This window comes from Geotrypetes seraphini, chromosome 1, assembly GCF_902459505.1.
Source record: "Geotrypetes seraphini chromosome 1, aGeoSer1.1, whole genome shotgun sequence".
Taxonomy (NCBI): Eukaryota; Metazoa; Chordata; class Amphibia; order Gymnophiona; family Dermophiidae; genus Geotrypetes; species Geotrypetes seraphini.
This window is the reverse complement of record NC_047084.1, coordinates 236,289,091-236,314,503: the sequence shown is the minus strand read 5'-3', so window position 1 is coordinate 236,314,503 and position 25,413 is coordinate 236,289,091. Positions and strand designations below refer to the sequence as shown.

The 25,413-nt window shown below is 40.9% G+C and overlaps 1 protein-coding gene across 5 annotated transcripts in view; it reads left to right on the top strand.

The window, feature by feature from the left end:
* Positions 1-25,413, top strand: part of STIM2 (stromal interaction molecule 2) — a 276,251-nt gene that overhangs the window by 127,819 nt on the left and 123,019 nt on the right. For all 5 annotated transcript variants that reach the window (XM_033947951.1, XM_033947961.1, XM_033947944.1 and 2 more), the window contains one exon: positions 22,384-22,498. In XM_033947951.1, coding sequence (XP_033803842.1) covers positions 22,384-22,498 — 115 coding nt within the window. The remainder of the gene's footprint in view (positions 1-22,383; positions 22,499-25,413) is intronic.

Below are 25,413 nucleotides of genomic sequence, written 5' to 3'. Positions count from 1 at the left end.
CATCGGCAGCTTGATGGGAAATCGCTGTCTGTCCACCCCTTGGTTTCTCGTTTCATGCGGGGGTCTCTTGAATGTCCATCCTCCTCTCAGGCCTCCCCCTGTGGTTTGGGATCTGAATGTGGTCCTTGCTCAATTGATCAAACCACCGTTTGAGCCCATGGACAAAGCTCATCTGAAGTTCCTTATTTGGAAGGTGATCTTTCTACTTGCCCTCACCTCTGCTCACAGGGTTAGTGAGCTGCAGGCTTTGGTTGCGGACCCACCTTTTACTGTTTTTCATCATGACAAGGTGGTCCTCCGCACTCATTCTAAGTTCTTGCCTAAGGTGGTGTCAGATTTTCACCTTAATCAGTCAGTTGTTCTTCCGGTGTTTTTTCCGAAGCCCCACTCTCATCCTGGAGAGCTGGCGCTTCATATTCTTGACTGTAAGAGGGCGTTGGCGTTCTATCTCCAACGCACCCAGTCTCATCGGAAGGTTCCTCAGTTGTTCTTGTCTTTTGATCCAAATAGGTTGGGACGTCCTGTTTCCAAGCGCACCTTGTCCAACTGGTTGGCTGCTTGTATTTCCTTCTGCTACGCTCAGGCTGGTCTCTCGCTGCATGGTCGGGTCACGGGACATAAAGTCCGAGCGATGGCGGCTTCTGTTGCTTTCCTCAGGTCCACGCCAATTGAGGAGATCTGCAAGGCTGCCACTTGGTCTTCGGTTCATACCTTCACCTCTCACTACTGTCTGGATACTTTGTCCAGGAGCGACGGCAGGTTTGGCCAGTCGGTTTTGCGTAATCTATTTTCCTAAATTGCCAGCTTCCCTCCGTCTCTTTTTTGGTTAGCTTGGCGGTCACCCACATGTAGAGAATATGCTGCCTGCTTGTCCTGGGATAAAGCACAGTTACTTACTGTTACAGGTGTTATCCAGGGACAGCAGGCAGATATTCTCACAACCCTCCCACCTCCCCGGGGTTGGCTTCTTTGCTAGCTATCTGAACTGAAGACCACGAGGAGGGGATGCGCCCTCTAGTGGAGCGGGAAGGCACACACATGCGTGGTGCAGCACCAGCAAACTTGAAATCTTCAATCAAGTTTGCTTGAAATGCTGTCCGCGTCGGGGCTACGTGGATGACGTCACCCACATGTAGAGAATATCTGCCTGCTGTCCCTGGATAACACCTGTTACGGTAAGTAACTGTGCTGTCTGGGCTTCCAGAATGCTAGTTTTAAATAAACATCCACGCCTGATGTATATTTTTGACTTCTGCAGCTGCACCTCTAAGTTTCTTTTTTACCATTCTCCTCATGTTATCATAGTCTCCTTTATTTAAAGTTAAGTGCTGTTGTATTAGATTTCCTGTATAAACTTATTCCAGGAATTATATCAAAACTGATTATGTTATGATTGGTTATCAATGGCCCCAGCACCATTACCTCCCTCACCAATTCATGTGCTCCACTAAGAACTAGATCTAGAACTTCTTCACCTCTTGTTGGGTAGTTATTACTACTCTCCTTAGAGCCCAAACGTCATTGATGGTCTCAGCTTATGCTAAGGCCTGGTAAACAAGATAATGTAGATCCCCCGAGGGCTCTGATTTCAGTGGTCCTAGCTTTTTTCCAAGCTGGACTTGAAAAGGGGTTGGCGGTCAGCTCCCATAAAGTTCAAGTCTTTTTCTTGTTTCTGGGCCTTTGTGTAAGAACAATCAGAACTGTTTTCAATTTAATTTGTCCATTTAAAAACCCTGACGAAGCCGCATGATAGCGGCGAAACGGGTTCCCGTCGGATAAGATATGATACATGGAGATATAACGGCGTTATAAGTCATGCCGTCTTAGTCTTCTTACATCGAACTTAAAAAAGATAAGTGCCATTTTGTGGCTTATACTTTGTTCTATCAGCCTGATTATTATTTCGGTCTGTTAGATGCTATTTGCACAGTTACTAACTGTTTAACTGTACAAGTTCTTTGATACCAGTGTGCTAGCTAAAGCACTAGCCACTTTAGATGTTTGCTTAAATTGCACAATCTTTTTTGTGATAAGTGAGCCAGTTATTGCACTAACCACTTTAATGTTACAGCTGCTATTTTTACAGCTTTATAACATGCTTAAATGCATAAGTTCTTTGGAATCAGTGAGTAAGCTAATGCACTAGCCACTTTAATGTCATTTCTACAATTAACTGCAAAGTTTTTGTACTAAGTAGGCCAGTTTATGCACTAGCCACTTTAATAAAGTAGGCCAGTTTATGCACTAGCCACTTTAACAGTATTCATACAGTAGTTTCATAGGTTAGCTAATGCACTAGCCACTTTAATGTTATATGAATTAGCTTCAATGTATGCCAATATGCACGGTCCTAACACTAGATGAGATAAAAATTATTTAATTATTTATTTACTTCACAAGATAAATCTAAACAATCATAGTGTAGGGTGGTTTAAACATAATGATAACAAAAATAATGTTGATGAATTAAGTCAAATCTTTACACATAGGTGAAGGTTTTTATGATCAATGAAAGATATCTACGCCACAATTCCATTTTGGATGATATTATTATGATCCTAGGAGTGGCAACTCAGAGATCTTTTCCTTCACTTTGTTAATTAAGATTTAATGATTGGACTTATATCATCAGAATTATTGCTCTTTGGATTAACTTTTCGTGGATCTAGCTCTTCAATTATGCCCACCAATATGATAGTCCTTTCCATCCTAGAACCTGAACATTGTCTTACAAGGTTTGACTAAGGCTCCATATGAGCTTTTGAAGGAGGTGTCGTCATTAGATCTTTCTGTTAAGACAGCTTTCTTATTTGCTATCACATCCACACGAAGAGTGTCAGAGTAACAGGCACTTTCCTATAGAGAACCGCTCATTAGATTCACGAAAGAAGGAGTTTCCATATGTATGGTAACGTTTTGTGGGTTTTTTTGCCGAAGGTAGTTTTAGGTTTTCATGTAAATCACGAAGTCAGTTTACATGAATTCCAGTTCACAGGATCCGAGAATAAGTACAAAGTCCTATGGCTGCTGGATGTTTGCAGGGTGATTCTGCAGTACCTCAAGGTTACTAATGAATTTCAGCTCTCAGATCATTTATATGTGCTGTCAGCTAGACACGGGGTAGGCCGGTATATAAGGCGTCTATCTGTAGATGGATCTGCATGGCCATTTCTCCTACTTAAATTGCCTACGGAAATCAGCTGCCAATAACATTGAGGGCCAATTCAACAAGAAGCATTGCTTCTTCATGGGCGGAAGCCCGGGCGATTCCACCTGTGGAGATTTGTAGGGCAGCTACCTGGCAGCTTAACTATTCATATTTTCACTGAGTTCTATAGAGTGGACGTTGTGGCATGGAGGGATGCTGCTTTGGGGTCTGCAGTATTGCGGGAGGCTCATCTTACCTGCCCTAGATTAGAGGGACCACATTGCGACATCCCATCCGTCCAGAATGACACATCTATTGCACTAGAAAGAAAGGTTAGGTTCTTAGGTCGATAATTTTTTTTCTTGTAAATAAGTGTGTCATTCTGGAACCCCCACCCTGTCAGTCTTAATATGAGCCAGCTTACTGTTTCAAACAGGAATGTTCAGTTCTCAGAATGAGGTTTTTCGTGTCAGTCTGACTATAGAAGGATGAAGATGTGTAAAGACACAAAAGGCGCTGGAGTATTTAGAGCTCCATAAATGTTTTTGCTGGCTGATACTTTCCTTTCATAAATTGTTGTTCTTTGTAGTTTGTTATTAATAGTTGTTACAATATACTTGTTACAGAGCAGAACAGAAAACTGTTTTTGAGGAATCCTGTGCTCTCTGTTCTTATCTTTATAGCCCGGCTATCGCCTGTTTTGGTACAAACTGAAGGGGGCAGCACAGTACACTGGATAAGGAGGAGGAGTTGAAAATTCTGATTGATACGTTTTGCATAGCTTACGGGTTCGGATTGAAAACCCTTCTGTCCAGAATGACATACCTATTTACAAGAAAGAAGATTATCAAGGTAAGAACCTAATCTGCCTTTTTGAGTAGCAAGAAGTCTGTGTAAATGCTTGTCAAGAAAGTAATATTTATGTAGCCAATACTTCATGAATACTGTTCACTAATATTGTGTACCACATAAACCAACGGTATCACATATCTTTCATAAAGCAAAACTTATTTAAGTATCAATTTGCAAAGTCTTCAGAAGTGCCAGTTTTTAGCCAAGTGTTTTCTATGGCTAAACAACAATGTTGGTACTGGCATCGTCATCAGACCTGCTTTATTTTAATTTTTGTGTTTTACTTTGTGCTCCATGCTAATTAATGCTTATTACTTATAGTTAAAAAGTTATCTTGATTCTTTGCTTTATTATATAAGTATATCTTCTGTGTTGGGAAGGGACTTGCTGAGAAGAAGTGATCAGGATGGTGTGGATAATAATTCAAGGGGGGAATTTTCTTGAAAAAGCCGTGAGGCGAAACATCTAGAACTGATACAGGTCCCTTCCCGACACAGAAGATATATAGTAAAGAATCGAGATATATAGTAAAGATATATAGTAAAGAATCAAGCTAAGTTTTTAACTATAAGTTATAAGTATTAATTAGCACGGAGCACAAAGTAAAACAGAAAAGCAGGTCTGATGACGATGCCAGTGACAACATTGTTGTTTAACCATAGAAAACACTTGGCTAGCAAAGCACTTCTGAAGACTGCAAAAATGACTCTTAAATAAGTTTTGCTTTATGAAAGATATGCGGTACTGTTGGTTTTTGTGGGACATATATCAAAAAAGTAAAGCATTTTTCATTTAAAGTGAGTTTGTACTGATTTTAAAAAGTGAATGTTCTATTCCTAATTTGCATTTTGGCTTGAACATCTGTTTCTGGTTTCCTGAAAATATGGAAACAACTCTTGGTTTTTAAAAGGAGAGTGCAAGTTTGTGTTGAAATATGTTACTTAATTTTGAAGTAATATTGTTTTCTTATATTGAAGTAATATTGTTTTTCTCACATTCTTTAACTTTTTAAGTATAATCTATTTTTCATTATTTATTTAACCTAGATGAACATAAACACGATTCATATGATTTCTTTTTTGGTGTATTAGTTTCTTAACCAAAACAGGAAAACAAAGATATTGAAAGAAGTGTATTTTAAGGTATTCAAATTTTTTGTGCTGTTCTGGTTGCAGTGAAACTAATTTCCCTATGTACATAGGGGATTATAGGAGTAAGCCCTTTTCTTGTGAAAGCTTTGCATGTCATTATGAAAGAATATGAAGGCTTAGAATGAATTATTCATTTTATCAGCATATGTGCTAAAAGGTGAGTTTGATTACGAGCGTGGTTTGAAAAGTTTGATAAAAAAAGGCAAGTTAAATAGCATCTCCCATCGAGGACTATACACATAGTCCAGCGAGTTTCCATCTTTTTCTTAAGCTATTTTTCCTACGATATGAAAAAACTGGAAGCTCACTGTACTTAAGTATATAGCCCTCGATGGAGACTACGCTGTTTAACTTGCTTTTTTACCAAATTTTTCAAATCATTCTTGTAAGTGAAATACATTTAAGTTATATTTTAAATTATGATCTAAATCATTGATCAGGATGAAGGGTGGGTTAGGTTTACATCAAATCCATTTAAATCACTAGTCAGGAATATTCTCCACTGATTAAAGTGAAACACAAAGGAATATCTTCTGAGCATGGGTAAGTGGACGCCAGCGCCCTCTTTAAGCAGCAGTTGCCAGTTGAACTGCTAGCTTTCACGCAAGGTGTGTAAAATAAAAAAAATACATGGAAAATGACTCATGACGCAAGTTTTTTTTATATTAAAATAATTATTGCCTTTATTATTTCCATCATGGAACTCAAAAGATTAGTTGCGTCATCAGGAGCTCTTTACAGTGCCAAAACGCTGGCCTTCTGATAAAGATCTCCACTTGATAATTCGTAGTTCCCCAATATATACCTTTTGTCCTGCATGACATCATTGGCTGTCAGCCAATCCATTAACAGAGGCTGTCCTTAAATTTGGACAAAGAACTTCTCTTTCTCTTTAACATGGAATAAAAGTTCCACAAACCATATTTTTTGTTTACATTCATCCTTGAATATATATTAACATTTTATAACATAGCCAAAGAAACGTTAAATCTAAAACTGCTTATCTGTTTCCAAAGAACCTGCATTTGAAGTGCTGAAAACTTCATGGCCCTGTTAGTACCATAGAAAGGAGGGGCTGTTTTCCCCTCCTGCTCTGAGCTTTACAGAAACTGACAGTTTCAAGTTACACTGACACATTCCTAAGTGTTGGCTACCAATGCCCCCCTTCCTATGCTGGAGACTGATACAGCAGTTTCTGACTCTAATTATTTCCAGATGTTGCCTCAGGATTGCTTCTTAGAATTTCTTCAGGTTTAAAATATATAAAATATTGGAAATTGAGTACACACCATTCCTTCACATATCTTTCATATATCAATCATTCATTCGTTCGTTCAGTCGGGGCCCCTTCATCCATCCATACCATATATTTCATTCATATTTAATGCAAGAAAACTTTATTATGCCCAGTATACCCAGCTCAAGCCCATCTGGTATCAATTAGACCACAAGGGAAGCTCAAGGTGGGCAAAAACCTGAACAAAGACTAGGGACATAGGCTGAACACAAAATGGAGTAAAGCCAAGCAGAAGACACAGAAAAACAGAGAACAAAATGGAGTCACTACCTTAAGATGGAGTTCATGTATATCCTGATTTCCTCTATGTTCTAGCTTAATAGCAAAGTACATAAAAAGAATATGCTTTTCCTTAATATTAATCTGTAGTGTATTTTTCTGGCCTTGGCTACATCCATATTCAGATTTTTATTCACCAACTTTTCGTACGCTTCTATTGGGCGTGGCCTTAACTAACACATACGCTTGTATCTACCTAGAGTTACCCAGAACCATACGAAAAGCAGGCATTTTTGTAGAAAAACTCCACAAAATACTCCACAAACACATATTGTTCATTATCCATTCCATAGCGCCCCCTAGAGTGCCACTTCACTTCATAAAAATTTGGTTACTTGTAATGGATGTTTTCTATAGACAGCAGGAGTGATCAGGCATACAAGTGAGTGATGCCAAAGTACAGAGGTAGGCAACTCCAGTCCTTGAGTACCACAAATAAGTTAGGTTTTCAGGATAACCACAATGAATATGCATGAGATAAATTTGAATGCACTACCTCCATCACATACAAATCTATCGCAAGCATATTGCTTGAGAGTATCCTGAAAACCTGACCTTTGTGACACTCGAGGATTGGAGTTGTTGATTCCTGCTGTCATCGGGATGGAACATCTCTCTCTATACATACAGTAAAGTTCTGAGCATGCACAACTCCTGTGCACACTGGGATTCCCAGGGAGGGTTGCAAGAAAAAATAAGAAAGAAGCTACAGAATGAATACAGTTGTAAGTAAGAACATAAGAATAGCCTTACTGGGTCAAACCAATGGTCCATCAAGCTCAGTAGCCCATTCTCATAGCGGTCAATCCAGGTCCCTAGTACCTAGCTAAAACCCAAAGAGTAACAACATTCCATACTACCGATCCAGAGCAAGAAGTGTCTTCCCCCATGTCTTTCTCAATAATAGACTATGAATTTTCGTCCAGGAAATTGTCCAAACCTTTCTTAAAACCAGCTATGCTATCTGCTCTTACCACAACCTCTAGCATTGCATTCCAGAGCTTAATTATTCTCTTGAGTGAAAGTATTTTTCCTCCTATTGGTTTTAAAAGTAGTTCCCTGTAACTTCGAGTGTCCCCCTAGTCTTTGTAATTTTAGACAGTGAAAAATCGATTCACTTCTATCCGTTCTAATGCACCCAGGGTTTTTTTGGTAGACTTCAATCATATCTCCCCTCAGCCATCTCTTTTTTCCAAGCTGAAGAGCCCTAACCTTTTTAGTCTTTCCTCATACAAGAGGAGTTCCATAACCTTTATCATCTTGGTCGCTAAGTGATATGTGAGTGTAGTGACACTGGCAGAACATAAGTCTCATAGCAAGTTTTGAACAGATTGAAAGAGAAAGAGTTAGTGGGAAACCTGTGAGGAGTAAGATGCAGCTATCTATTGTGAGGTGATAAGAGTGTAAGTAAGGATTTTGGTATTATGCTCAGAAAGGAAGGGATGTATTTCAGTGATGATACAATGAAAGAAATGACAGATTTTAGCAGAAAGAAAGAGAAAGGAATCAAAACATAGAAATTTGATGGCATATAAAGGCCAAATGGCCATCCAATCTGCCCATCCACAGCATTCACTATCTCCTACTCACCCTAAAAGATTCCACGTGCCCATCCTATGCTTTCTTGAATGGTGCCATGGTTAAGAGCTGAAGAGCCATAAGAAAATTAATAAGAAAGACCAGATTAATGAGAATATAGCAGTTAAGGTTTGTTTGGGGGTTTTTTTTTAAGGAAAACCAGGAATCTGACTAAATGGTCCAAATTGTCTCATCGTCCAAATCAAGCAATATTAAGCCTATCAAACTACTAACTGCTACTCACTTGAAACTTCCTTATCAATCAAAAATCTTTGAATCTGGCTAGGAACAAAGTAAACTTAATAACATCATTCACTTTAATCATACATTTACAAGGAAATTGCATAAAGAAGGACACTCCATTTGTAATTACAATTATTCTTTAATGTAAAAAAAAAATTATTTCCTATTAGACTGAGTTGCTCTTACCACATCCGGAAAAACAGGCTGGCCACAAAACTGCACTTACTTTTGAAAATAAGCCTTAAGTAATCTAATTTTTCTCTGTTCAATTGTGAAAAATAGAGAGTAGCCTAAGAAGTAATATTGTGAGAATGTTCTTTAAAAAAGTACAGTAAAACCTCGGATTGCGAGTAACTTGGTGTGCGAGTGTTTTGCAAGATGAGCAAAACTTTTTATTAAATTTTAATTTGATAAACGAGTGAGGTCTTGCAATATGAGTACATATACATCATTACAACTGATCCAATGGTTCTTCTCTCTCTGAAGCTACAGGAGTGTGGTGACTGTTCTATAGTAGAATACTGTAACTGTTCTGCAACAATGGCCCCTATGAAGAAGGATGAAAAGGAAGGCGGTAAGAAGAAGATGATTATGGTGGAAATTAAGAAGGAAATAATCAAGAAGCACGAATGAGGTATGCAAGTGGCAGACATCGCAAGATGTTATAACAAGTCTACCTCAACGATTTGCACAATATTAAAGAAGAAAAAAAAAAATAAAGAGGCTAGATGCAACGAAAGGAGTCACGAGAGTATCAAAGCAATGACCATGAGTTCTGGAAGATGTAGAAAATTTGTTCCTCGCATGGATAAATGAGAAGCAACTTGCAAGTGATACTGTGACTGAGAACTTATCTGCGAGAAGGCAAAGGCCTTGTATGCCAACCTTGTAAGTAATCTGCTAGGTACATCGACAGAAAATAAAGAAGGCTTCAATGTAAGCAGGGGATGGTTTGATAACTTTAAGAGGAGAAGTGGTATCCACAGTGTTATGAGGCACAGAGAGGCTTCGAGTTTGGATGCTAAGACAGCTGAGACGTTCACTGCCGAGTTCCATAAGCTCATGGTTTCCGAGTGTTAACCTGCCACTGCAAATTTTTAACTGTGATGAGACAGGGCTTTTTTGGCAAAACCATTTTCACATTAACTGCCTTAAGATCATCGATAAAGCCTGGAATGGGGTCACAAAGAAAACCCTCAAATCTGCTTGGAGAAAACTCTGGTCTGATTGCATTCTTGAATATGACTTGGAGGGGTTTGCTCATGAACAGGAGCCACCAGTTGTCAATGAAATTGTGTCCTTGGGGAAGACCATGGAACTGGAGGTGAATGAGGATGACATCCAAGAGCAGGTGGAAGAACATGGCTAGGAGCTGACCACCGATAAACTGATGGATCTGCATTGCACGCAACAGCTAGAGGTTATGGAGGAGATCTCATCTGAGGAGGAGAAAAAGATGGAGGAATCTCTCACTTCAAATGAGATGAGGGAGATGTTTAAAATGTGGGGAAAGAGTGCAAAATTTTGTAGAAAAGCACTACCCGAATAAGACTTTAGCAGTGCAAGCGATTAATCTGTTTAACAACAATACAATGTCACTTTTCCGCAAAACCCTCAAAAGGAGGCAGATGCAATTGTCATTGGATAGGTTCCTGATTAAAGTCGCACAAAAAGAAAAAGATTCCAGTGAGCCAACATATAGCAATGATTCTGTTAGTTATAGTAAAAGTCGTCATACAGAATAACCCTCATCCTCTCCTCTTTCTCGTCTCCCTCACACCAGCCACGATTCTTTTCAAAAGTAAAGTACAGGTTAATTTGTTTTACTGTACATATTTTTACTTTATACAGTACAATATTTTGTATTTAAGTTTTGGGTTGTGGAACAATATATCTAAGTTCCCATTATTAATTATGGGGAAATTTGCTTTGATATACGAATGCTTTGGATTACAAGCATGTTTCTGGAGCAAATTAGCTCGCAAACGAAGGCACCAAGAATTAGATTCCAAGACTACATAATCTTTGAGCTCCCTCTGGTTGAACACAGAAAACAGTAACAATTAGAAAAAAAAATCATATTATCCACATTTGTAAGAAGTACTATGTCCTTCAGATATCTACGAAGCGATATTTCAGAAAAAGATAAAAATAAGGAAAATTACATAATCTCTTAGCATCTAATATTTTCTGAAGCAATTCTAATAGTCTATGTAATGCCAAGCTGTCGTTAATAAGATAATGATGTTGACTGCAAATTAGCTTCCAGAGCTGCAGACTGAGACAGTTTAGAATCGAAAGATAACCATTTGTTTGTCCATTTCAGAAAGTTTATCAACCATCTGCTGTGTAAATTGATATAATTTAGGAATAATTAACTTGATCCATCCTTTTGTCTTAACCACAGCTTTCTAGATCTCAAACAAACTAATTTATTGTGTGGATTCAGCATCAAATTAGCCTCAGCAAGTGCCAGACACACTACTGTCCTAGGCATTGGGGCATTAATGGGTGATATCTCTAAAGGGGTTTGAGCCCTCTTCCCCCCAAAAAAAAAAAATAAAAAAGTAGATAGTTTAATCTTGGAGAAAGTACCATCTTTGGAAGAACCCCCTTAGAGTAAAATGATAAACAGGAGGAGATGAGGTAGCTCTCCCACCCAAGCCCAGTGAGACACTTAGTTATTGAAGTATCCAGATAAGAAAGATGGTCCTTGGGTAGGAAATACTTATCCATATGGCTTCTAATGTTCAGAGTACTAACTGTTCCCACCTTGGCCTTTCCTTTTATTCTTTCCCCTAAATAAACAAAGACACTTCCTTGGGAAACTAAATGAACAGAATCTCTGGCTCCTTTTGCCTTGCACTATGGCTGTGCACTGCAGTATCTGTTTCTCTTAAAGGTCTTCTGGTAGTGACCGATGATGTCAGATGCTGCTGCCACCAACTGTCACACTTCTGGAGTGCTCTCACTCAGAGAGGCCCTGTCAAGGTATGTGCTGTTCTCCAGTAGAGTTTAATGACATATGATTAAGTAAACTCCAGTTAGATATACATTCTTAATAAAAGATTATGAGCTCTTTTGAATGAGACTTTTTTTCACCATTTGTTGTTTTATTATTTATTTATTTATTTTAATTTTCTATACTGTTATCCCAAGGGAGCTCAGAATGGTTTACATGAATTTATCCAGGTACTCAAGCATTTTTCCCTTGAAATTAGGTTTTGTGTTTTTAACTATAAATGTTTATTAAAAAGTTTTTTTTTGTTTAACTTAATACCAGCATCAAGAATATACAGTAAGAAGCAGTATAATATAACAGGTATGTCATAGAAACCTCTGTAGTAGTGTAATTATTCATTAATATTCCACTCCTCAGAACATCCCTTCCCCCCCCCCCATAATATGCCTTAACAGAACCTCACTTAATTCCATACCATTTCAGTTAGAATGTTATCATGAGCTGCAAAATGATAGCAGTGGATTGTCTCGCTGCTGAGGTCCATATCCTTTCTGCCTATAACAGGATTTAAAAAAAAAAATAAAGTACAAATAAGGATAAAATTAAAATTACATTAAGATGAAGATTAATACAACAATCTCAAAACTTCAGGCTAGTGAATTAGACTTGCCATATATCTTTGCTTCTGACATTAATCAGATGTTAATTGGGACCCAAATTGAGAGTTCTCATTCCCGTTTTCTCTAAGCTCCTGGGTGGTCTTATCAAATGATCTAAGTTCTCCAACTGCCTGGTACCAGTGATCCAATGACTTTTTTTGAATTCAAAAGTTTCTCATAAACATGCACACTATTTTTTTTATTTTATAGTTATTTTCTTCATGCATAAATAACTTTTGTTGCGAATACACAGGCATCCATACTTGAGTTGTTGATTCTAATTTCCTACAAATTGCAGAAGGATATCCCTTTAAGAACTTAACCCCCCCCCCCCTCTCCTTCTGCAGTGGAGCACAGCACCCTCCTCAGTTGTTCCTTCTGCAAGTGAACTCAGAAAGTGTATTTTGCTCTGCTCTGTTTTTTTATATTTTTGGTCTTTCTTCCGCCAGATTTTTGCAGTTCTTCATGGCTTCAGTCACAGTGCTCGGAGGTCCCCTACTCAGGCATATACCTGATGGGGAAAGGACATAGTCCCACGTGGGAAGACTGCTGCTCCCAGGCCAATCTCTTGAGTACCTGCAGAGCCAGCCTAATTTGGGTCTCTTAAGGAGCCCGGGATTCATCCCCCTGGGAGCAGCTCACCTGCTGATTTCATCAGAGGCTTGAGCGCAGGCTGTGTGGCCCCTGAGTAAGAACCCTAGGGGTATCAGGGAGTTGGCTGTGTATTTTCTCCCTCCATCGCTGCGTGAGGAATCCAGGGATAGGAAGTTGGTGGCTGTGGTCCATCCAGCCAACAGCCAGAAGATTTCCTTTGATGGTTGATGTATTTGCAATTTCAGAGGCAGAAATCCTTTCCCTGCAGCCAGGCTGAGTCAGACAAATAGGCACTTGAAGTCACAGTGAGTACTCCCATTATTCTTTAAGGAGGGGGGTCTGAAATTTGTAGTTTTAATGGTTTCTTGGGTTAGTGCTTGGGTCCCTCTCCTTTAAAACCGTAAAATTGCAGATTTTTATTTATTTATTTATTTTTTTGCATTTAGCTCCAACTTCCCATTTTTGTTGCAAATTTTTTATGGTTGCCATCTTGGATTTTTAGCAATCTGGTTTTAAACTCTTTTTTTTCTACTTCAAAATGCTCGTTTTGACAAGTGACTGCCTCTGATGGATGCTCCAACCTTTCTAGTCCTAAATCCTGTGTCGGTTACACAGAGTTGCTGGTTAAGTAGCGTCCGTGTTCCACGGGATGCAGGAGGAAGGAGGTGGGAGTTTCGGGCTGAGCCCCCAGTCAGTTCTTAGAACTCCCGAAATCATGGAAAAAACAATCTAAGGGAAAGAGATCTGGCTCAGATGAACCGAGCAGCGATGGGGTGAAAAGCAAGCGCACGGTGGTGAAAGATGCATCTCCTCTTCTCCAGTCTGAAGTTATGCAAGAAGCCTCAGGTCCCCCAATGCATAGTTTCTCAGATTTTGTCAGCCTTTTATGGAAAGCCTATTTAATGGGATTGGGAAGTGCTGCCTATGGGCATGCCTGCTCTGACTAAGGAGGATCCTTCTCCCAAACAGGCATCCCCACCTCATACCACACCAGTTCTCAGTGTCAGTGACCCTTTTGAGCAGAACTGGGATGATTAGAAGTCTCTTTCCATGCTTTTGTTTTCTGTAAGGAGGTGCGCAGAGGTCTGGCGTGAATGCAGTCACTATAGCAGGGCTTAGCTTCTGGTCCTGCTTATGCTCAGTACAGCATATGGAGGAAGTAACTAAGACTCATGACAAAACGTAACAATCTTGTAATTTGACCAAACAATTGTCAATGAAGCGATATCCACAAGGTCAGAAGTTTAGCGCAACCACTTTGTAATCCACAAGGTAGGTAATCTCACTACAAACACTCTACAGTCCACAAGGTGAGTAGTCTCACTTTGTAATCCACAAGGCAAATACCAAAAAAAGATGAGGGAAATTAACTTGTAACTCTCTCTGCCATTCCCCAGAAAAGACCCCCCCCAAGAGAGTTAGTTCATTCCAGGGTAGCAAATTGATTCATTCCTGGTTTTCTGCTTTTATTCCAATCACTCCAAAGATGAAGCTGTCTAAGCAAGTTTATAGTTCTATTTACATTTCTATGATTTACTAACTCAGTTAATAAATTTAGGAAATGCTCATAACTTCTCAGTTCTTTCTTGAATGTATTTCTATGGTGACCAAAGTCTTCCCTCCAAGCAAGGAGCAGGTAAGCTCATCACCCTCTCACAGCTGATCTATGCAACTGTGTTCACCCACACTGCCTTTTGCTTTTCCAATCTTCTCACTCTCGTTGACATACATTACAATCCTTGGCTTCAGGTTCAGGTAATGGGATAACCTCTACTTCCATCCAGTCTACTTCCTCTGGAACTCCTATGTGCTCTCCTGCCTTGTGAGTCAGTTCCCCTAATTAGTCACCTGGAGCAATCATGTGATTCCATTCCTGATTCCCCATCCCCCTAGCAGCCTTGCTGGGCATGACGTATTGATGTTTTAACTAGGGGAATTGAGCTTCCTCCCTCTCTCTTCCCCTGGTGGTTCAATCATGTACAACCCCCTTTCCAGCTACTAAGAGATGCTAAGCTCCCTCCTGTGCCCTCTGATGTATGTGTCAGATGCCTAGCCCTGTCACATTTTGTAGGGCTCTTCTATGATTGTGAAGGATGTGGGATCCCTGATGGGGTCCAGTATCCAGGGGGCAGGTGTGGCGGTGGATCACTGTGATGATCCCTCTGTGCATCACCTTTTCAGGTCAGCTTTAGTCGCCCATGCCATTTCTGACGCCCTGTCTGTCTCCCAGCAGACTTCCACCTCACAGTGCTTCGTCATGTGCGGCACTAATGCACAGACAAACTTTTTTCCTGCTTACCCGGACCTTACTTGTTTGATCATTGACCAGTAGGAGAATCCTCATGGCCAATGCTATATCTTGGCTCTATCCTGGCTTTGGACTTCCACCAGCTGTTTGTCCAACCGAAGGTGGACTCTGCAGTGGTCAAGTGACCAAGCACACCTCCCTTCCTAGTAAAGGTGGAGTGATGCTGAATGATGCACAGAATTGTAGAGTGGATGTGGTCCTGAAAACACAGTTTGAAGCACTGGCTTTGGGTATCAAAGCCACAGCAGCTGCCTCCTTCATGACGCATGCCTGCCATACCAGACTGCAAACTAATCCCTTAGAAGTTGGGGATTCCTGTTCCCATATGTTTAAGGAGGGTGTGGATTAAGTGGCCAGTGCTCTTTATGACATCATTAGAGTCCTGGGTAAAGTTTCAGCTTATTCTATTTCTGCCTGTCGGATACTCTGGATCAGACAGTGGGTGGGCAACTCAGCCTTCTTGGCCACTCTCAGCAGATGCTGTTTGGAAAAAGGCTAGATGACCTCATGGCCAGTATGAAGGATCACCGTCTCAAATCCCTCTCAGACAGTAGAAGTCATCAACCTGCTGAAGGCAATAGAAGCAATTTTGTGCTTCCAGAAGAGCTTGCCAATTTTTCTCTGGCTATTCTTCTCAGAGGCCCTTTCAGGGGTCTGGACAGAGATTTGATGGTTATTAGCGCCAACAGTCTATGCTCGGTCTCCAAGAAGCTGTAATGACACCAGGAGGATAGCCGATCCTGATCATATTGAAGGGCGGCTGTCAACATTCAAGGATAAATGGAAGCAGATCTTGTCTGACCATTGGATGCTGGACATTATTAGGGAGGGGCACAAGATCCAGCTTTATCGGCCCCTTCCAAATCTGTTCCTCGACTTCCCGGCCGGCCGGAGAAGCAGATTGCGAGAGATAGTGCAATGACTTAGACATTCATGCCAAAGAACCAGTTGCCAAATAAGAATTGAGCTGAGGCAGGTGCTCTTAATACTTCATAGTGCCCAAGAAAGGCACAAAAGATAGGAGGCTCATTCTGGATTTGAAATTTGTAATTGAGACTCTGTAAATCTTCCACTTTCGTATGGAAATGGTCCGCTCCATCGTAGCAGCTCCGGATGAATTCCTTGCCTCTCTGGATTTCATGGAGGTTTCCAGTTTGTGGCGCTCCCCTTTGGTTTGGCTACGGTTCCCTGCACCTTTACCAATGTGATGGTAGTTCTAGCGGCCCACTTTCACCAGTTAGGTGTCCAGGTGCATCTTTACCTGGATGATTAGCTGATCAGGGCCCTCTTGCTGATAGACTGTGAGCATGCAGTCTAGAAGGTGGTGAGCCTCTTAACAGTATCTTTGACCAATGCTCCAGCAGGAGTAGGTCCTGCGTCATACTGTCGGGCATTGAGCTTTTGTCGGGCACTGTGCTTTCATCTGTTGTGCGGTTGCCTACCATGTTGCATAGTTTGGCATCATCGGCGAACATGGTAGGCAACTAAGTTTCAATGCCAAAAAATGCAGAGTCGGCATGTGTTCAGCCGAGGGAGATCTTGCTTCACCAATTTGCTTGACTTCTTTGAAGGTGTGAATAAACACGTGGCTAAAGTTGAGCCGGTTGATATATAGTATATCTCGATTTTCAGAAAGCTTTTGACAAAGTTCCTCATGAGAGGCTCCTGAGAAAATTAAAGAGTCATGGGATGGGTGGCAAAGTTCAGTTGTGGATTAGGAATTGGTTATCGGATAGAAAACAGATGGTAGGGTTAAATGGTCATTTTTCTCAAGGGAGGAGAGTAAACAGTGGAGTGCCGCAGGGGTCTGTACTGGGACCGGTGCTATTTAACTTATTTATAAATGATCTGGAAATTGGAACGATGAGTGAGGTGATAAAATTTGCAGATGACACTAAACTATTCAAAGTTGTTAAAACACATGCGGGTTGTGAAAAATTGCTGGCGGACCTTAAGAAATTGGAAGACTGGGCGTCCAAATGGCAGATGAAATTTAATGGAGACAAATGCAAAGTGATGCACATTGGGAAGAATAACCTGAATCACAGTTACCGGATGCTTGGGTCTACCTTGGGGGTTAGCGCCAAAGAAAAGGATCTGGGTATCATGGTAGACAATACGATGAAACCTTCCGCCAAGTGTGCGGCGGCAGCCAAAAAAGCAAACAGGATGCTAGGAATTATTAAAAAAAGGGATGTTGATAACACTAAGAATGTTATAATGTCCTTGTATCTTTCCATGGTGCAACCTCATCTGGAGTATTGCGTTCAATTCTGGTCTTCTTATCTCAAGAAAGATATAGTGGCGTTAGAAAAGGTTTGAAGAAATGCGACCAAGGTGATAAAGGGGATGGAACTCCTCTCGTATGAGGAAAGAGTATAATGGTTAAGGCTCTTCAGCTTGGAGAAGAGACAGCTGAGGGGAGCTTTGATTGAAGTCTACAAAATCCTGAGTGGAGTAGAATGGGTACAAGTGGATTGATTTTTCACTCCATCAAAAATTACAAACACTAGGGACACTCGATGAAGTTTCAGGGAAATACTTTTAAAACCAATAGGAGGAAATTTTTTTGCAGTTAGAGAATAGTTAATCACTGGAATGCGTTGCCACAGGTTGTGGTAAGAGTGGATAGCGTAGCTGGTTTTAAGAAAGGTTTGGACAAGTTCCTGGAGGAAAAGTCCATAGTCTGTTATTGAGAAAGACATGGGAGGAAGCCACTGCTTGCCCTGAATCGGTAGCATAGAATATTGCTACTCCTTGGGTTTCGACCTGGTATTAGTGACTTGGATTGGCCACCGTGAGAATGGGCTACTGGGCTTGATGAACCATTGGTCTGACCCGGTAAGGCTATGCTTATGTTCTTATAATGACCAATGTTTTCTTCTGCCTCAGTTTGTTGCCTCTGATGGTAACCTCTTGGCTAAATGTGACCATGTCAGGCACATATGATTCTCTTTAATTAAAATCCTTGCATTTACACTTTATATGTTTTGGTTTGCTGTTTGATCAGCTAGGACATGCAGCACTACAACATTCCCCTTTCTCTTCTGAAAGTATAGAATGCCGGCAAACCAGAAAGCTTTCATGTGTTCACAGCTCTCTTGCTGCTCCCTATTCTGCTGTTGGCATTTTACTAGTTGGACATTTTTAAAAAGTGGGTTAATTAGGCCATGCAAGTTTTGCATGATGGTTTATTTTAGCAAATGATGCACTTTTATCAATGTGGTAGGCAACAAAGCTGTAGTTTAGTATATAGCTAATTCTGTGTGTTTACTCAGAGAGGAATATTGACTCTTAAAAATTGCCGTAATGAAAAATGAGCAGACATATGTTGATTCTCAACCACAATTACTGGAAATTGGTTTATATTGAAGGCCTGTTGATTGTTCAGATGTACTTGTAAGCTATATAGTGCATAAATTGAATAGTAATTGATTCATACTTGGTTCCATAATAAGCTTATTTTAAAATAGGACGTGTCCACAAGTATTTTGATACATATAAAAGAGACTCAAAATTCAATCACATTGTAACTTAATTTACCAGAACTACTGTTTGATGTTTAGTTTTGAAGATTTGCTTTCTCTGTTTTACTAATTGTTTCTGTTTTTCATGGAACAGAGCCGTTAATTCTTTGAAAAGCTAGTGAAAATATACATTCCCACCTATTAAAGGGCAATCTAACCTGGGCAAAATTCCATGCCTTTGTGCCTTAAATTGAATGGTGGTTGCTTTTATTTCCGAAGCATTTAATCGAGAGACTCAGTAGTTCAGGCAGCTCCTACATATCTGAGCTGAATGATAAATATTGTATTGTATTGAAAAACCTTGCACTGTAACTATGGCAAATTGTAACTTTAAACTGTATGTTAACTTGTAATCCGTTCTGAGCTCTTTGTGGAGAATGGGATTGAAACCAAATTAAATAATTTTTATTTATTTATTTTTAGTATTTATATACCACTTATAGTCTTAAGTGGTTTACATTCAGGTACTCAAGCATTTTCCCTCTCTGTCCTGGGGGCCTTACTATCTCATTCATTTACCTGGGGCAGTGGGGGATTAAGTGACTTGCCCAGGGTCACAGGGAGCAGAGTGGGATATGAACCCACAACCTCAGGGTGCTGATCAGGATAATTGCACACATGCGTACTTATAGCTATTCTAGGGTTGTAAAATGAAAATGACAAAAAAAATAATGATGCAAAATATTTTAATAAAATCCAAAATCTTATTTTTTATTAGATATCGATATTAGATCATAAGATTACTCAATTAATTGATTAGCAAATCAATTGAGTATCATTTGCATCAGAGAATTATTACAGAAGCCAAAAGCTGGCCTTGCTCATAAAAAATTCCAACGTTTTACCAGTTACACGTCCATATATATCCTAAATGATGACATTCCTTCGTTACAATCCATCTGCAGTCTAATTGGTTCACATTATTTATTCCCATATAAGGCTAGCTTTATATAGGCGTGTCACAAATTACATTCTTATATCTAAAAAAGTTACATTCTCACATTAAGCTTACATATTTTATAAAAAGAAGAAATACATAGACCAATATTATAATATACTTACAAAACTCCTCAGATTCTTCATCCCTTCCTGTAAATATCAGTGTCTTTTCCTGAGATCTTTGTCTCACAAAGACTGCACAAAGAAAAAATGGAAAGAGCAGGTACCCCTCCCACCAAGATTCTACGAAGTATAAAAAAGTTGCTCAAGGTCAGAGGTCAAACACCATCTGTTGCCTTATCAGGATCTCTTCAGGATTTCAGATATATGAAAATCAAAATAACATATATTCCTAATCTAATCTATATTGGTTGTTAACATATTACCTATAGCTACCTAAGAAAATTTCTATTATGTAATTTTTCCTAACTTTCTGACACTTAATTTTGGATCAATTCATACCATGATACACATGTGGTTTAGATTTGTCCTTAGCAAACTCAAGTCATGGCAAACCTAGGGCCCCCTGGTATGTGGATACCAGGTCAAAAGCCAACTTCTGTCTGCCTACATTTCCCTGAGGATTGGCCTAGTTCAGGCTGGTCACTCTAACACAAAGAAGCTCTAAGAAACTTAAGCTTCCCATCTGGGGTACATTTGATATGGTAGTCATCAATCATAAAATGTCTTAGCCTGCCTCCCTATATCCGTCAAGCACATGACATATATCAAATCCATATGGTAACTTAAAATCCCTGTTTTTAAACTTTTTGTATTTCTGATCATTTTATTCCAGCTTATCCAATTTTCATTTATTAATTTATAGCTACTAATCCACATTCTCACTTGCTCTTGGATTAGGCCTTATCTATCAACAGTTTTTCTTTTCTAGCTAGTAAATCCTGGTGCAATGTGAGAAAGTGTAATAGCTGAATTTTTTTATTTCATGTTTGCTCACTCGTACCTGGCCAGATAAACTAAGCTGGCCCTACTCAGAACTACTTAAGGCATAGGACAAGGTCCTTAGCCCCCCCTTGGGTCGTGGAGTGGGGTACCACACCAGGACCCACACCTGGAGCTTTAGTGGCCTTACCTTGCTCTGTTCTGAGGTTGCTTTGGGCATGACTTGTTCTCTGGATCAGCATAAGATTGGGAGTCACTTTCTGCAAACATGTTTTTCCAATGCCAATTATACAGGATAAACTACAACACACAATCAGAAACACAAAAGCCAGGCCTATTAAAACACCCAATAGGCCTTTAACCCATGATATATTAGGCATCCATGCAGTTAGCCAATCAAACCAACCCTTATCCTCTACCTTAAATTGTTCCCAATTCTGCAATGCCTTATCTAGAGATGTGATATGTGCTTGCTGGTCAGAGAAAGAGTCAGGAATATAAGTACAACATTCTTGTCCAATGATGGCACATGTACCCCCCTGGGCTGCTAGGAGATAGTCAAGTGCCATCCTATTTTGAAGAGCTACAATGCGTGTTTGTCTGAGCTCTAGTGACAGAGATTGAGTAACTGCTGTTGTTTCATTACCCATAGTTTCAATAAGGGTGGATAATTTTTTTATAATTTGGATTAATTTACCTACTCCATAACTAGGTAAAAGGATCATAGCAAATCTTTCCCCTTCAGAAATGAGAGGAGTATTTCTTTTTGGTCGGGTAGGAGGCAATTCAGATAGGATTCTCACAGGGGGTAATAGGAACCCGATATAGCAGGTCCCGTAACAACCCTTGTGAAGCCATCTGTATGCATATGGGCCACAAATCCACCAGCAGTCAGCATAAGAAGGTAACAAATAATTACTAACACCTTTAAGCCAGGCAAATTGTTGCCTGTCAGTAAAATAGGTAGAAACAGTAATATTTCCCAGTGAAAGAGAAATATTTGGACCATCTGAAGAAACATAATATTGACATGAACTCTTTCCAGCATACCAGGTGGCAAATATCTTAGGCACAGCTATCAAGGGGATAATGATAGGCTGTTGATGACCTACTGGGGGGGGGGGCATGGAGGAAGAGGTTAGTTGTTGTCAATGCTGTGCTGATACATATTAAGAACATGATTTACTATTCTCATTTCCATAGAGAATAAAAAGACAACCTTGGTAATAAGTCGCACAAACCTCAGAGGATGCATTTAAGTCCCCCCCCCCCCCAAATAAAACCCCTAAATTTTGGTGAGGACTACAATGAGGGGAAGGAAATGACAAGAGAAGCTATAACCTGTTGGTTCCTATTTTAAAAGCAAATCTATAAAATATACACCACCAGCAGAATACAGTAGAATGGTGACATAATTTATGCTACTTGGATCACTTGGAAAGAGCTAAATATGACTGAGTTGCTAACACGGTAATTAGCAAGTTGAAACCCACATTCAGTCTCAGTGACAGATTTGTATGAGTACTACTGGTGCTGTAATGATTTCAGATCCTGAGAGAGGAAGGGCTCTTTGGTGTACTCTTATAGAAAGGCTAGAAACAATCCTGTAGGAATTGCTGGACAAAGGTTAATTTAAAATATAACAATGCAGTATGTCTTAGCCAAGGTTTGTTAAAGAGTTTGAAGGGGCGTGTAGATTTGGGCAGCTTTGCATATGGTTCTAATTAAGCAACATAATACCATTATAACTCCAGGTAGGGAAGGAAAGTTATTTTTCTATCTGTAAGCTCTAGATAACAGTATCTATATCTATATAACCTGCTTCCTTTTGGAAAAAGATAAGACAATATAAGTGCAGTGACTTTTTTGAAAGAGTGTGAAAGGATATAAATTAACTGGCTGGTCATAGCAATTTGAGTAATACTGAATTATTTTTCCAATAGTTTCTCAGGCAAGACATGAAATACAAGGATGCCTCCAAGAAGCATAGCCAGCTACACAAGGAAGATGAGCACATCACAATTGAAGATTTGTGGAAAATCTGGAAAACATCGGAAAGTAAGATAAGATATTAAATACTGTGGCCTTCTTTTACTAAGCCGCGTTAGAAGTTTCTACCATGACCCAGAGCACTAAATCCTCCAACGTTGCTCCAACGCTCATGAGCTTTGGAACATTTATTGCCCCGGGCCACGGTAGAAACCTCTAATGTGGCTCAGTAAAAGGAAGGTATGTTTTTCTAATGTCACTTGATTCTTAAGTTAACTGTATTTTTTATTGATGGTAGTCAAACACAAGAAATTCATTACTACTAGTAATACTGTTTAACATTTACTTAACGTTGATAGGCATACGCAGTGCTGTACATTATCTTTAACCTCACTAAATTAATGTACTCATCTCTCTCTGCCTGATCTCTGTTTTTGCCTCAACACAAACCTGTGACCATCCTTGCATTTCAGCGCTATAGAAATATTAAATACTAGTAGTAGTCACAGTGATAACTAGTGATGTCACTTAGAATGGATATTATAGTCTTAATTGGAAAACAAAAAATTAAATGTTTGAATTTTGCAATGTAATTAATGAGTGACAAAAAGAGAATGACATGGAGACAAATTTGTCCCTGTCCCTATGAGATCTATCTCCATCCCCTTCCGGTTCCCGTGAGTTCTGTCCCTGCCCCATCCCTGCAAGCTCTGTTCTCATCTGCACAAGCCTTGAACTTGCATGGATGGGACAGGGGCAGAACTCACGGGGATAGAGATAGATCCCGCAGGGACTGAGACAAATTTGTCCATGTGTCATTCTCTAGTGCCAAATACATAATTGAAAATATGATGCGATGTGGAATTAGCTGATTCTCATAACTGCATTTTGAAAAATTAAGAGGGCAGTATTTTTATTTAGCATGATTAGACATGTGGAGGAGCATTTTCAAAAGAACTTCCAAGTCAGAACTGGGACATCCTTAAAATAACCACAGTGAATCACTAAATGAAACCAGGAAGATGGTATGGGGTAGGGCTTATATTAAGACCTACCCTGAAAATCATGCTAGGGCTTATTTTCAGGATAGATCTCATTTTCGGGGGAAACACGGTATATTGTAGAACAGGGGTGAGCAACCTGCAACTGCCATTGAATTTTATGCCACTCCTGAGACTACAGAAAGTATGCACAGAAAATGTTATTAACAACAGTTTTGGCAATTTTATGTAATGTATTTCACAAATATTTCAGAATAAACCACTGTAGCAGTTTGTTTCCATTATTTTAGTTACAATTTTTTATCCCAGGACAAGCAGGCAGGTATTCTCACTAGTGGGTGATGTCATTCGACAGAGCCCCGATACGGACGTCTCACAAGCATGTCTTGCTTGAAGAAACTTTAGAAGTTTCGAGATGCCCGCACCGCGCATGCGCCAATGCCTTCCCGCCCGATGGTCCGGGCGTGTCTCCTCAGTTCATTTTCTTCCGCAGAGCTGAGAGGTTCAACTTCAATTCTGCGCCCATTGAATCTGTTTTTTTGCCTTCTAATTCCGCGGGTTGGGTTCTTTTGGGCTCTCCCGTGTGTTTGTTTCTTTCTTTGATTTCTTAAAAAAAAAAAATTTTTTCCTTCCGACACCGGGTCGGCCGCGTGGCTTAGGCCCCGCGCCTTCGACCTTGCGGCGGAACTTTTTCGGCCTATGTCCCGGCCGATCACCGGTTTTAAAAAGTGCAGCAAGTGTCAGCGCGCGATTTCGCTCACGGACCCTCATCGACGCTGTCTCCAGTGTCTGGGCCCGGATCATTTTCTGAAATCGTGCCGGCCTTGCTCCACTTTGACGGCGCGAGCGTTTAAGCGTCGCTGCCTGCTGTGGGAGTCCATGTTCAAGATGGAAGCTTCGTCGGATCCTGTGGCTTCAACATCGACTGGGGCTTCGACTTCATCGACAAAGCCCTCTATCTCCCCGGCTGCTTCGGGCCTTTTGAAACCGGCCTCGTTCACACCGGTTTTGGCCTCGTCTTCTGCGCCGGTGCCTTCATCTGTCTCCTCGGAACAGGTACCGACCCCCATAGTTCCTCCGGTGGTGCTTAAAGTGCCGAAAGCTGGCAAACAGAAGCACACTGCACCGAAATTGCGCGAAGACCGTGCGGAAGGGCCCCCGTTTGGTGCGGATCCCTCCATATCGGCTTCGTTGAAGTCCATCCTGGTGGCTCAGTTTGTGGAACTCATGACCACCATGGGTCCCTGGCTGATTGCCTCGATGACCTCCCAGTTCCGGTCCCGAGGGGCGGGCCGCCCCCTCCTCCTTCTCTGCGCTGCACGACCTCGTTGCTCGGCGAGGAGGATAGGTGGGCGGTGTCCAGCTCCTCGAGGCGAGCCTCGGTTGGTGACATGCCTCCCTTGGAACCGATTCCATCGACGACGGCCCCTCTTGGGGAGATGCCTCCATTGGAGCCGATTCCCTCGAGGAAAGCCTCCCTTAGTGACTTGCTTCCTTTGGAACCTATTACTCCGCCCCATGACTCTGTGTGGCGTCCACCTTTGAGGCCTCCCAGTCCTGGGCATAGCAGGAGGCAGGACGAGTTCTTCCGGACCCCCTATCGAGCCAGGGCGGCTTCCGGGGAGGCTCCGACGCATCCGCCTCTGCGATCGACGGCTTCGAGTCCTATCTGCTCCTTGGAGGCTTCTGGGGATCAGTATTCTCATAGGCGGACTCGATCCCCTTCCAGGCATCGAGAGGGGTATCGTTCCAGACACTCTTCGAGGCATTCCTCCCGGCACTCCACCGTCTCGCCTCATAAGAAATTGCCTCGGATGGGGTATTCTGCTTCTGCTGGGTCTCCTCCTCCCGGGCCGGAGTTCGAGGACCCCGAGGTGTTCTACTCGCCCTGTTGCTCACAGGCCTCCATGGAGCCCGAAGCCTCAACTTCTTCTAGTCCTTCTCGGAGACCGGCGTTGGCGGACCAACTGTCTTTCTCCTCGT